This window comes from Eutrigla gurnardus (genome assembly GCF_963514095.1).
Source record: "Eutrigla gurnardus genome assembly, chromosome: 11".
NCBI classification, from domain to species: domain Eukaryota; kingdom Metazoa; phylum Chordata; class Actinopteri; order Perciformes; family Triglidae; genus Eutrigla; species Eutrigla gurnardus.
The window spans coordinates 4,305,308-4,317,265 of NC_139925.1; the positions used below are offsets into that span (position 1 = coordinate 4,305,308).

Genomic DNA, 11,958 nt, shown 5'->3' on the forward strand with positions numbered 1-11,958 from the left:
ATTTTAATGTTAATATGCAACATTTTGCTATTTAATCGTTTTAATGACGATTAAATAGCAAAAACTTTTTTTTTATAACTTTATTCTTCTTACTGTGCGTTTGTGTGCGTCTGTCTGTCTTTTCGACATACTATTACTTTTTTATGACTTTTTTCGACATACTTTGAACATACAAAAAATGTCAGAAAAAAAGTAAAAAATTATATTATGTCAAAGAAGTCATAGTATAGTATTTTTTTTTTTTTAAAGTCATAGTATAGTATGTTGAAAAATACTGTAAAAAGTAATCATCAGGAAAATTAAAATACAGCCCACTATCTGGCATGTCAATCAAAACAAACAGCTTCTATTTACAAAGAATATATTTATTAGTCGGCTGTAAACAAGTCAATACAACCTTTAAGCTGTACGTGAACCGCGTACGTTTATATTTTAGGTGTACAAGTTGTGAACTTGGTCGTCTTCAGTTGACTTTTTGGAAGTACTCCTTGGATCCTTCTGGCGTCGGTTTGATCTGAAAGGCAAACCGACAGAATAGAGTTTCCACTCAGAGAAGACCGATGTACGTTTTAAATCCCAACAGCATCTTCAAATTACACATCCTGAACACACAACTAGTAAACAAGACAACAAAACATCTCTCTAAGGGGAGCAGTTAGTCAGTCGGGACTCACCGTCGGGGACTTGGGGGTCCAGCTGGCCGGACACACCTCGCCGTGGGTCTCCACGAACTGGAACGCCCTCACCAAACGGAGCGTCTCCTCGACACTACGGCCCACCGGAAGGTCGTTCACACTCGAGTGTCTCACCACACCGTTGGGATCGATGACAAACAGGCCTCTGAACAGGAGAAACAGAAGGACCGCAACATTAAACCGACTTCCCATCCTTATGTACGAAACACCAACAATGCTTCATAAATCATGGCTTTAAATAAGCTGTAATCACTGTATCTAGCAAAACACACATCTGCTGGTTTACTACAGCGGTATGAACCCAAAATGAACCATTTTGTTGTGATTTAATTACAATAAATGCATAAAAAGGATGCAGAAGTAACGACATAATAATGGTGATCAGTAAAAAGTGCTGAGTCATGCTTTGTTAGGTCTGTCTGCAAGACCACAATATAACTGCTGGTTTTCTGAATGGAGTCTGGTTGATGGGTGCTAGGCTACGCTAACATTGTAGCTGCTCCATCAACACTCCAAATAAGGTCATCTAGACATAAATACAGCAGAGACCTTGTTGTTTGGACGACAGACAGTCTCTGGTTCCTCCACATAGTCTGGTCTGGTCTCTGGACTAATGTGAGCTACTATCTAGACCTCTGGGGGACCACAGACAGTCTCTGGTTCCTCCACATAGTCTGGTCTGGTCTCTGGACTAATGTGAGCTACTATCTAGACCTCTGGGGGACCACAGACAGTCTCTGGTTCCTCCACATAGTCTGGCCTGGTCTCTGGACTAATGTGGTCTACTATCTAGACCTCTGAGGGACCAGAAACGTCTCTGGTTCTTCCTAATAGCAGCTGTGAGTCGATCACACATAATGAGTGTACCTCAGTGCGATGCCTGCACCCTCCAGCAGGACGCCGTAGTCTCTGGAGATATGCTTGTTGAGGTCAGACAGGAGGGGGATGTGGATGTTGCCCAAACCGCCAGTCTGACGAAAAACACCGTGAAACATGAGATCAATGCTGACACAATTACTGCCTACTACTCCCTATTCCCTACCCTACCCCCCCCATCATCAAAGAATAACAGGAAGTAAGTGACGAGTAATGATCTATATGAGGGCGAGAACCTTGCGAGGCGTGTTGATCCACGCCAGGTGGGAGAAGTGTGAGTCGACAGAGACGCCGACCACCTCGCAGTTGATGTCGTGGAACTCGCTGGCCTTGTCGCTGAAGGAGATGATCTCCGTTGGACACACGAAGGTGCTGCAGAGGAGAAGAAGACAAGTCACAAGGGGGGCCGCGGGGATCTGGATCACATTTCTTACTGGTCATCAGCAGACGCCGTTCTGCTCCTTCACTGGTTCCTATTACAACACATTTATTTTTCCCATCAGGCCGTGCTGCAGCAGCTCTTCTCAGCCTCTCTCTGTTTGACCTCCGGCCCCTCCCTTCCAAAAAGCCCCACCTGCTCTGACTGGTGAACCGCTCAGTGCGTTTGTGATAACAGGACTGCTGAGGAACAGTGATAACAATTCATTTAGCCTCTCGTTTGAGGGCGTGTCAAACCAGCGGCTGGAGGCAGATATTATTATTACCATATTATTATTATTATTACCATATTATTATTATTATTATTACCATATTATTATTATATTATGCAAATGTGGTACTTGGTGACATCACCACTTTGAATTGAGGTGTTTCAGGAGCAGAGAGTAACTCTGTTCTTTCACAAAGAACTATATAATAGATCATATTTGTTAAAGTATCGCTGATACTCACAAATCCAGCGGGTAGAAGAAGAGAACCAGGTATTTGCCCTTGAAATCGGCGAGGGTCATCTCCTTGAACTCTCCGTTGTGGACGGCCGTGCCCTTGAAATCAGGAGCCTGCTGAGTGACGGCAGCGACCCACCTGGAAGAGCCTGATCCAGAAATACAACGTGAAGTTATTCATTCATGGTGTTTACTTGGTAATAAACCGAGGTCACTCGCAGAGAGACATTTATCAAAGTACAACTGTGTATTCGTTGGTTTCGGACGTACTCGTAGAGAAACAGGCTCTCTGAAGCGATGAGGCGTTCAGGATCCTTGCAGCTCCATGTTGACCAGCCGCTGTGACCTTTAACCCTCCTGCTGCAACCTTAGCCTGAAATAAACAACAAAGCATGAATTCAACATAAATAATCCACAATTACTCTGGATGAAATGCATTTAGAAACTCCAGTGCTGCCGTCTCAACACGGCTGATCTCCTTTTTTAATCTTCTAGCTAAAAGATGTTGATGTAAATAATAATAAGACAAAACTGTAAAATTACAACAACACATTTAGTTCATACAGAAATATGACATTCTTCTTCTTTTACGCTGCTGTTGTGTTGAAAACCTGCAGTTTTACTTATGGCAAAAAAAAATGTATGATTGTATTAAAAAAAATCATATTTTTGGGGGCTCATTAATTTGCTGGCAATAATTAATGTAAACATTAAAATATTTAATAACGCACCAGGCTTGCATCAGCGATAAAATCCCACATCCTCACCATGACACAGCAGATTAAAACATCACCTAAATCATGAGTTCATGACTCATCATCACTATTAAATATCACAAACGGGACGGAGACCTTAAATACTGTTAAGGTGGTATTTCTGATTAACCATATCGATCCAACCGGTGGCCGCGGACCGGAAGTTTGATCCCGGCTGTCAGTCGGTGCTCTTGTATGAATGTGCGACACACGCGACCTCATCCGCGAGAGGATTAATTAATTAATCGACACCTGCTGACGTCACCAGTTCATCACTGATCGATAATCGCCTCGTGCACGGCAGAACGGTGGAGGTGTGAAAGTGTAAATTGTGACGTGAGAAGTTTCACTTACAGAAGTCCGGAGTAGTCTCCCGAAGGTGGCCGCCATTTTGGATTATGACGTTGGGGAGGGAGGGGCGGGTTTTTGTGGGAAGGTTATTGCGTCACTGACGCACGAACTCGACGTAAACCTGTCCCATGAAGGACCCCCCCCCCCCCCCCCCCCCCCCACACACACACACACACACACACACACACGCACACACACACGCACACACGTTTACCATTAAAATATTAGTGCATGACGGGAATATAATTTGTCCAGCGCTCTTTTTATTGCTTCATGATCAAATCCGTTCCACTTATCAATACGAGAATACCCACACCAACAGGAACAATAGGAATTATTATTAGTATTTATTTATTTAATAAATAAATAAAGTGTATGATCCAAAACCTTCAGCACCAACTGTGAACGAAGCTGGATGTTGTATTTTCTAACCTCCGATATTTCCGATGGGCCCCGAACGCACCGTGAGCACGTGACCGAATGCGGAAGTCGTTTCCAAACAGAAGTTGACCTCAGCAGCAGGAAACACACGCCGGTAAAATGCGCTGTTGTAGTGGGTGTGAGTTACTGTGAGTCCGCTGTTGTGATGGATCCTAATCTGTTGTACTGGAAAAGCCACGGCCAGGTAACGTCATCACCATCGTCATCACCATCATCAGTGATGAAGAGGCGACGTCACGTCGAATCAATGAAGTTGTGTTTACTTACATCGTGTCTGTGTTTCAGTCTGTCCTCAGCCGAATAAAGATCTGGATTAACCTCCTTGATCCAGTTTCCCTGCTTTCCTCTGATGTGAGTACTCAGTACTACTAGTACTAGTACTTCTAGTACTTCTAGTACTTCTACTTATACTGTGAGATGCTGTTTAACCGGTGATGCTGTTCTCTTCAGGCTGAGATACAGAAAACCCGCGTTCTCCTCGAGAGTGGACAGAAAATAAACGACAAGGTCAGATTAAGCATCTTAACTATCCTATGATTTTATTACAATTAAAAAAACACTATATTACCCTGATGATCATAAATATCATGAGTGACTTGGATACAGAATACAAATTATATATTTTAAATGTTATTTTTATTTATGCAGAGATACCTTAAGATTTATAATCATCTTATTAAAGATTATTTTATTGTTTTCACACAAAATAAATCTTATCTGTGTTTAACAAAAATGTAACGTTATTCCGGTATGTTTCACGTGGCATTTTAAGAGTTTCAAGCACATTTTGATGAATGAATTAAAAAATGAAATCCGTTTCTCCCTCTAGGATGGACCAGATCAGACCCTCTCACTGGTGAGTCCCACAAGAAACACAAACACAACACATAAAACAAAAAACACACCGAATAAATCAGAATTCACTCATATTTCTGCATCAAACATCCACTTCCTGTTTGTTTCCACCAACAGGGTTTGATATTGATGCGTTCATGGGAGTCATATTTAAATGTTTCATACAAACAGAACGTTTGATTTTAATTCATCTCTTTGAAAGTGTGCAGATGTTTTAAAATGTCACTTCTGTTTTGTGTTCACAGTCGTCCGTCCACGCTGATTCTGGATCAGTTCTTCCTCTAGTTTTCCGTCCTGCAGGTACAAAGAGGTTTCCACATATACTGTGTATCATCATGTCTATGATTAGCATGTAATTATGACACACTTGTGTGGTCTCCCCTGCAGCGTTGTTCCCGGTGTCAGCCCCTCTGGTACGTTAACGTCGTCACATTAAACCCACTTTGTTCTCCATGACGGTCCTGAAAACACACACGTCTGGTTTCAGGTGGTCGCCAGCCTTCTGCCACACAGCAGCGTCAAACCGGCTCTCTTCTGGCAGGTATGGAGAATATTCATATCGATGAAAAACTAAAATATATAGAATATATGTGACTATGATGCATACATTATTTAAAAAATTGCGTTATTTCAGTTTTTGCTGCAGAGTTACAATGCTGGGTTCAACTATGCAAACAGAAATTCTTCAGCAGAGCAGGTAATGTATTTTTATACACAGTAAATATATATATTTATATTTTTATATATATATTTTTTATATATATATATATATATATTTATATATAAATATATATATATATATTTATATTTATATATATATATAAATATTTATATATATATAAATATTTATATATAAATATATATATATATATTTATAAATATATATATATATATATTTATATATATATATATATATATATTTATAAATATATATATATATGTGTGTAAAAAATATATATATTTATATATATATATATTTTTAATATATATATATATATATATATATATATACACCCTTGATTAATCTGATTAATTAGTCTGTTGATCTCACCATCAGAGTAAGAAGACGTCTCTGAAGCAGCTGCTGTTGATCGCTGGGACGGTTTCCTACGCCACGTGTGCAGGAGTGTGTATAAGTACACAAGTCTTCCATCGACTGGGATGTTTCAAGTAAACGTAAAGTTTTTAAGTTTTTTATTTCCTGTATCTTGTGTTTCAGGCCCTTCCTCAGATTTTCATTAACAGACTTGGTGTACGGAGCGCTTCAGTTCTGACCTTCTTCAGGTCGATATTACCGATCCCACTCTCAGGTATTCATCTCTCATATTTAAGTACTACAGCACTGCATATTACAGTATTTAATACATCTGAATACTTTGTTTTATGTTGTTGTTTTTACATTTTGTGTCCTTAAACTGGACACAAAATGCCACTTGGTTTACTTGTTTTCTCTTTTGATAAACATCAAGTCTGTGTTATTCATGCGGGATCAGAAAATAATTAGTTTCATACATATTTATATCTGAAATAACGTCCAACAGAAGGGTTTATCCTCTATAACAGGTACTTTACTCCTCTAGAACAGGTACTTTACTCCTCTAGAACAGGTACTTTACTCCTCTATAACAGGTACTTTACTCCTCTATAACAGGTACTTTACTAACTAACACTGTAACTCTCAGCTGCTCTGGCGTTCTTCAGCGTCTACACTGTCAGAAGTGAGGAACCAGAATCTGGGATCCAAGTGTTTGATATGAACGGAGATGCCGTCGGCTTCTCTAAAGCAGCAGCAGAAAAGGTAAAAAACAAACTGAATAAATGTGAGAGCAAACCGGTCGTTGTGACATGTTGTTTTGTGTCCAGGCGGTGAGGGAGACGGCGTTGTCGAGAGCGGCGCTGTTCGGTACGACGGCTGCGATTCCTAATCTCCTGGTGTTGCTCCTCCAGAGGTTGGTGGCCGTTTCACTCACCTGCACTCACCTGCTCAGACCGTTACTCACAGCTGGACTCTCCTTCTCAGGACCCGACGCTTCCAGAGGAACTCCCTGCTGGCCGCTCCTCTCCGCCACATCAGCGTCGCTGTGGTTTTGGGTTTGATGGTCCCCGTCTCCTTCAGCGTCTTTCCACAGCTGGGAACGGTGAGATTACACGACCCCTCCCTCGCTGTGATGGTTTACCTGCCATGAAGTCGTCTGACGGCCAACTTGTGTTTCTCAGGTGAGGAGGGAAGACGTGGAGGAGCGTCTGCAGGCTGCGGCGCACGGCGGACGGCTGTACTACCACCGAGGACTGTGAGGAGCTGCTTTACGTCTTTAAACCTCATGCAGATGAAAATGAACATTACATGCAGCTTTTACTCCCACGTTTCATGAGAAATATTTTTGTTTTAAGCCATTAAAACAGACAAGAAGCTACTTTTTTTTGATAGTAAATGTATTTAGCTGGAACGTTTTCATAGATAGGAAATATTACATCCATTCATTAAAATACATTTAGTTTTCAAAGTTACATCTCTATGTATTGCACTCTGAAATACCGGAGTATGAATGTACTCTGTATAACAACAGCGCTGATTACACTTTAATAAACAGTAAGACGCTTAGAGCGATATATAAATCGACGTGGACGTGGAAGCACCTATCTTTATTTGATCAGAAGTCTGCAGATTCTCATCCAGGTCACGGGAATGTTCGATGCTTTAACTGAACTTTTCACTTCTTGAAACGTCTCAGAAGCTCCAGTTAAAGCTCTTATTCACCTTCTTATAAAACCGTTTGAAAAAGCCTCGTTCATCACAACGTACTTGTATTTAAGTCATTAGTAAAATACAAAATGTGACATTGTTAAAAAAAAAGAAATAAACTCACATGTTGTGCAAAGACTAATGCAGGTTTGATCTGATAACAATTTCTATCAACATACTCATTAATAATAATAATACTGTTTAGTCCATCTGCTGTGTGTATATATATATTTATATATCTATATCTGGAGTACGCCTCTTCACAGCATGATCCCATATTCCAGACCAGGACCAGGACTTGTGATGTATAAGTGTGGCTTTGCACAAATAAAACCCGTGGCATCGGAAGGATCCGGAGACCGTCGCTCCTCGTCGTCCACAGCTACGCATGTTAGAAGGACGAGGCTGGCGTTACCTTATATCTTTCTGATCCGTCCCCCACGCCGTCCGACAGCAGGGTTTTATATCCGTAAGAGCTGCTCGGCAGCTGCCAAATGAAAGAGGAAGTTCTCCGTCGCCGGGGGGAAATGATGCAGCTTCAAACCCTCCAGTGTGATTTTAGAGTCTTCGCCCTCGGCGGCCAGGGCCACCAGGTTGGCGAGGATCTCTTTTGTCTTGACAGAAATATCCTGTGAATCGACGCCGCGTTAATACTCTGAATTGTGAACACAGATATTTGTGCTCCGAGGGAACGCTCACCTTGATGACCTGACTATCGGACCTCTCCGGGTCCTCTGCAGACTGGACGATGAGGTGGCCGATGTCCTTGTGCAGCTTCCCCATGGCCATGGCCTCTGTGGTGGGACACTCAACGTCAGTCTGAGGGAAACGCTCTCAGAAAACACCCCGCTTCCTCTGTGAACATACTGCACCTTTGGCGCTCTGGGAGACTGTGATGACGCTGTCCGGGAGGTTCACGTACACGTCGAACAAGTCCGATCTGTTGCTCACTTCTGGATCCACGAATCCCGCTACGTATCCTGCAGAGAAAACGTTAATGAATCATTTCCCCAGCTTGAGATCACAGAGCAGACGGTGGAAAAGCAGCGTGCAGCCTCACCGGGGCATTTCTTGAGATCCTCCACCTCGGCATCAGTCAGGTGAACGTACGGGTGCAGGATGGACCAGTCCTTCCGGTGCCACGTCAACGTCGGCAGAACTCTGAGGGGAAACGTCCAGAAGATAAACACATTCTCCTCTACAGAGATTAATTATAGAGTCAGGCTGAATATATTGGACTTTTAAGTGTTCACCTTGTAAACTCCAGCAGCGCTTCGATGCGAGGGTGATGGACAACGATCCTCTTCTTCAGCATGAGAGCGGTGTACAGGATGATGGTCTCCAGACCAAACTGAGACACCACATCTAGACAACACACATGGAAGGAGACCGGACCAACTTTTACTCTGAAGGGATTTCTAGTGAACGTTTTACGAACCACGACGAGTCTTTCTTCTGTCCTTCAGGACCAAAGTTTATCAGAAAACACCATCATGACCTTCCTTCCTTGTAGAACTTCCTCTTATTTCCAGGCAGCTTTTATTGCAGCCAACGATGGACACCATAACCAAATACTTGTGAGTATTCGTGTCTTACCTTTGACAGAACTGGCCAGGTACGCTTTCCGCACATCGTAGTCTTTAATTAGAAAGGAGCCGTTTTCATCACTCTGGCATATTCCTTTGGTGAGGACGGTGACGTAAGCCTCCATCATCTTCACCGGGCTGCCGTGTTTGATGTACATCCTGGATTAACAGACACAAAACAACACGTGAAAACACAGAAAAGTGCACAAACAGTCATGTGAGCCGACGACGTACCTGCAGAGGATTCTGCTGAGAGCAGCATATTTCTCAGGGTTGAAGTCTTTTGCCGTGACGACTATTGAAAAGTGAGTGACCTTGAAGGGAGAAAAATAAAACTCAAGTATTAGACTGTTGATGACCATCATACTGGCTGCAGACCGTCTGTCTGTACCTTCTTCAGAGCGGTGGGTTCCTGCACCTCCACCGTGGTGACGTAGTACCAGATGCGACAGAACTGACCGAACACAAACGTGTGGAAGTCCCGGCCGTCCCGTGTGAGGCAGCACTTGCTGAGCAGGACCCGCCTCAGGTCCGAGCCCACGGAGGGGTAGCACCACACCCACAGCGTGTCTCCATTCACATCTTTCTCTGGACAGACGGAGGAAACACACAACCATCGTTAATCAATCTTAAGACATTAGAAGATGGACATTAATAACTCATAAACAGCTTCCACCTGGACCACCAGATCCTTCTGTGGATCACGGACCACCTGAAGGACACAGAACCCCCTTCTGTTGGGGGGAGTACAAATACCAGGGCTCTGTCACCGATGACCAGCCGTGGTTTGAGGCCAAAGGTCAACATCAAGAAGTGTCTCCCGAGGAAGCTGAACAACTCCTTCATTGAAAGCACGATAACCCTCTCATTCGTCTGCTGGTAGAGTTAACATCTGCTCTACAATCTCTGCATGACCAACGGACGCTCCAGAGCCAACTCCACCCAACAGGACCCCACCCATGCCCCACACTGGGCCTTTGAATGGCTCTGGCCCGGCAGCTCAGGACTCAACCAGAGGAAGGCTGCCTGTTTGCCTGCTAGACTCTCCCCCTCCTCTTCGTCTGTCGTCTGGGAATAACTGATCAGCCTCCATACAACACCCCTAATGATCGACCACCCGTCCCAACCCGACTGCATCCACGATGCTTTAACTTAAGACCATATTCATTTCATCATGAGACCTTCTGCTGGATGTTGACCATGACTTTCTATAAGCTCACACTGCTGTCTGGCTCTATTGTGCCGTCTATCTACCATGTTTTGTCTTGAAAAAAATGACCTTTTTTTTAAAACTTTTTTGTTAAACATAACAGAGCATTCATAAAGTCATAAAGTAAGTAGAATAAATCAAGAGCCAAATAACTGTATTTTGTATGTATTTATTCTGTATTTAGTCCAGCTAAAATGAGGATACAGTGTCTGTAAACAATAAAAATATATATAATCCAAAAACTGTATGTATACCCTGATTATTCTGACAATAAAGATTAAAAATAAATAAAAAGCCAAATTATGTAGGGGTCTTGGGAACAATTTAGGGTAGCTCCAGCTACACTTGCCTCCAACATCCAACTATCCCTTTTTAAGATGAATAAAGTCTATTGAATTAAAGTCATGTGAGGCCGGGCTCTCTGGGGATCGATGCGTTCAGGAACAGATCCCATGAAGCCGATGAACCAATGAGGGACGCGGACACTTTTCGGGTCACACCGACGTCATGTGACTGTCCTGCTCGCACCGAGGCGCCAAACTTCGCATGAAATAAATAAAACTGACACTTACCGATCAACCCGACGCTTAACATGAACTGTGTTTCAGTCGCTGCCATGTTCCATACCTGCAAAGAGTTCAGAGACACAAAGTTAACCGGAGGGAGGCGAGAACAATCCGCACGTTAACGTTCACGGCGCCGGTACACGGTTAACGGTACCTTGAGGGCTCCTGCTAGCTGCCTGCGATGCTCCACGGATGTAAAGAGGAGATTGTAAATGTGATCAAACTCAGTCAGTGGCCTGAGATTTCTTTTTTATTGCTCCTGTCAACAGACTTTGCTCTCTTTGCGAAATCACTTCCTTCTTCCGGGATAGGAGGACTGACAGCCAATCACAGAGCTCGCGATACTTCCGCGGTACTGGTGCGTTCATAGGTTACAGAAATTATACAACTATACACGCAAGACACGAATTTGGCAAATCACTGTGCAGCGACTACAAGACAAAATAATCGAAATATTTGTTGGTAATGTTATGATCACTTGTCATTTGAATAAATTAAAAAAAAGTTTATTTGAACCCAAGTCAGGTATGAAGCCTACATAGTTAGTTTAATGTGACGATTCTCTAACTTTTCCAGAAATCTTGACAGAGTTTGGACATTCCTTGTTCCCAATACAATAAAATAAATTCACATGAGAATATTACATCGATACAACCCCTGTAGTGAATCATAACATCAATTAAAAGCAGATATAATAATATATATTATATATATATGTTATATATAATAATATAATATTATAATTATATTATATAATATTATATAATAATATATTTATATATTATATAGTCTCATATAATATATAAACTATAATATAATAATATATATATATATTTATATATATATAATAATATAAATAACATTCCTCAACATATTCACAAGGAACGTGAGCTTGTTTATACATTGTTATAGATGTTCAATGAAAAAAAAAATTGTATCAATAAAAAGTTTGATATGATACATATTTAACGAGGGTTACCTGAACACACCACCAGT

The 11,958-nt window shown here is 42.0% G+C and overlaps 3 protein-coding genes across 3 annotated transcripts; 1 reads left to right on the forward strand and 2 right to left on the reverse strand.

Annotated features, from left to right (window-relative positions):
* Positions 1 to 344: 344 nt before the first annotated feature.
* On the reverse strand, positions 345 to 3,627 carry prdx3 (peroxiredoxin 3). Its single transcript, XM_084021697.1, has 7 exons — positions 3,565 to 3,627; positions 2,726 to 2,828; positions 2,463 to 2,604; positions 1,808 to 1,943; positions 1,563 to 1,666; positions 675 to 840; positions 345 to 514 (listed from the first exon to the last, which is right to left on the reverse strand). Exons 1-7 carry the CDS (start codon positions 3,598 to 3,600, stop codon positions 464 to 466), a joined length of 738 nt encoding a protein of 245 aa, XP_083877823.1. The 5' UTR covers positions 3,601 to 3,627; the 3' UTR covers positions 345 to 463.
* A 359-nt stretch (positions 3,628 to 3,986) lies between these two features.
* sfxn4 (sideroflexin 4) lies at positions 3,987 to 7,475 on the forward strand. The gene is made up of 14 exons (XM_084021695.1): positions 3,987 to 4,186; positions 4,288 to 4,353; positions 4,453 to 4,509; positions 4,832 to 4,858; positions 5,103 to 5,157; positions 5,245 to 5,270; positions 5,345 to 5,398; positions 5,492 to 5,554; positions 5,915 to 5,983; positions 6,077 to 6,167; positions 6,540 to 6,655; positions 6,721 to 6,806; positions 6,878 to 6,995; positions 7,075 to 7,475. The coding sequence occupies exons 1-14, from the start codon at positions 4,148 to 4,150 to the stop codon at positions 7,150 to 7,152; spliced, it is 945 nt and encodes a 314-aa protein (XP_083877821.1). The 5' UTR covers positions 3,987 to 4,147; the 3' UTR covers positions 7,153 to 7,475.
* A 228-nt stretch (positions 7,476 to 7,703) lies between these two features.
* dennd10 (DENN domain containing 10) lies at positions 7,704 to 11,274 on the reverse strand. Its single transcript, XM_084021696.1, has 10 exons — positions 11,117 to 11,274; positions 10,969 to 11,023; positions 9,578 to 9,774; positions 9,421 to 9,500; positions 9,197 to 9,345; positions 8,854 to 8,965; positions 8,661 to 8,761; positions 8,473 to 8,580; positions 8,300 to 8,394; positions 7,704 to 8,229 (listed from the first exon to the last, which is right to left on the reverse strand). Exons 2-10 carry the CDS (start codon positions 11,012 to 11,014, stop codon positions 8,062 to 8,064), a joined length of 1,056 nt encoding a protein of 351 aa, XP_083877822.1. The 5' UTR covers positions 11,015 to 11,023; positions 11,117 to 11,274; the 3' UTR covers positions 7,704 to 8,061.
* Positions 11,275 to 11,958: the final 684 nt, after the last annotated feature.

What these genes read in the sequence shown, in the direction of transcription:
- prdx3 (XM_084021697.1), bottom strand. Translation starts at nt 3,600, where the DNA reads ATGGCGGCCACCTTCGGGAGACTACTCCGGACTTCT. An exon ending in GAGAGCCTGTTTCTCTACGA is followed by an intron (nt 2,605 to 2,725) that starts GTACGTCCGAAA and finishes TTTCTGGATCAG; the next exon opens with GCTCTTCCAGGTGGGTCGCT. An exon ending in GGACCCCCAAGTCCCCGACG is followed by an intron (nt 515 to 674) that starts GTGAGTCCCGAC and finishes TTTGCCTTTCAG; the next exon opens with ATCAAACCGACGCCAGAAGG.
- dennd10 (XM_084021696.1), bottom strand. Translation starts at nt 11,014, where the DNA reads ATGGCAGCGACTGAAACACAGTTCATGTTAAGCGTCGGGTTGATCG. An exon ending in CTCAGCAGAATCCTCTGCAG is followed by an intron (nt 9,346 to 9,420) that starts GTACGTCGTCGG and finishes CTGTTAATCCAG; the next exon opens with GATGTACATCAAACACGGCA. An exon ending in GCGCTGCTGGAGTTTACAAG is followed by an intron (nt 8,762 to 8,853) that starts GTGAACACTTAA and finishes GTTTCCCCTCAG; the next exon opens with AGTTCTGCCGACGTTGACGT.
- sfxn4 (XM_084021695.1), top strand. Translation starts at nt 4,148, where the DNA reads ATGGATCCTAATCTGTTGTACTGGAAAAGCCACGGCCAG. An exon ending in ACTGGAAAAGCCACGGCCAG is followed by an intron (nt 4,187 to 4,287) that starts GTAACGTCATCA and finishes TCTGTGTTTCAG; the next exon opens with TCTGTCCTCAGCCGAATAAA. An exon ending in CTGGTGTTGCTCCTCCAGAG is followed by an intron (nt 6,807 to 6,877) that starts GTTGGTGGCCGT and finishes TCTCCTTCTCAG; the next exon opens with GACCCGACGCTTCCAGAGGA.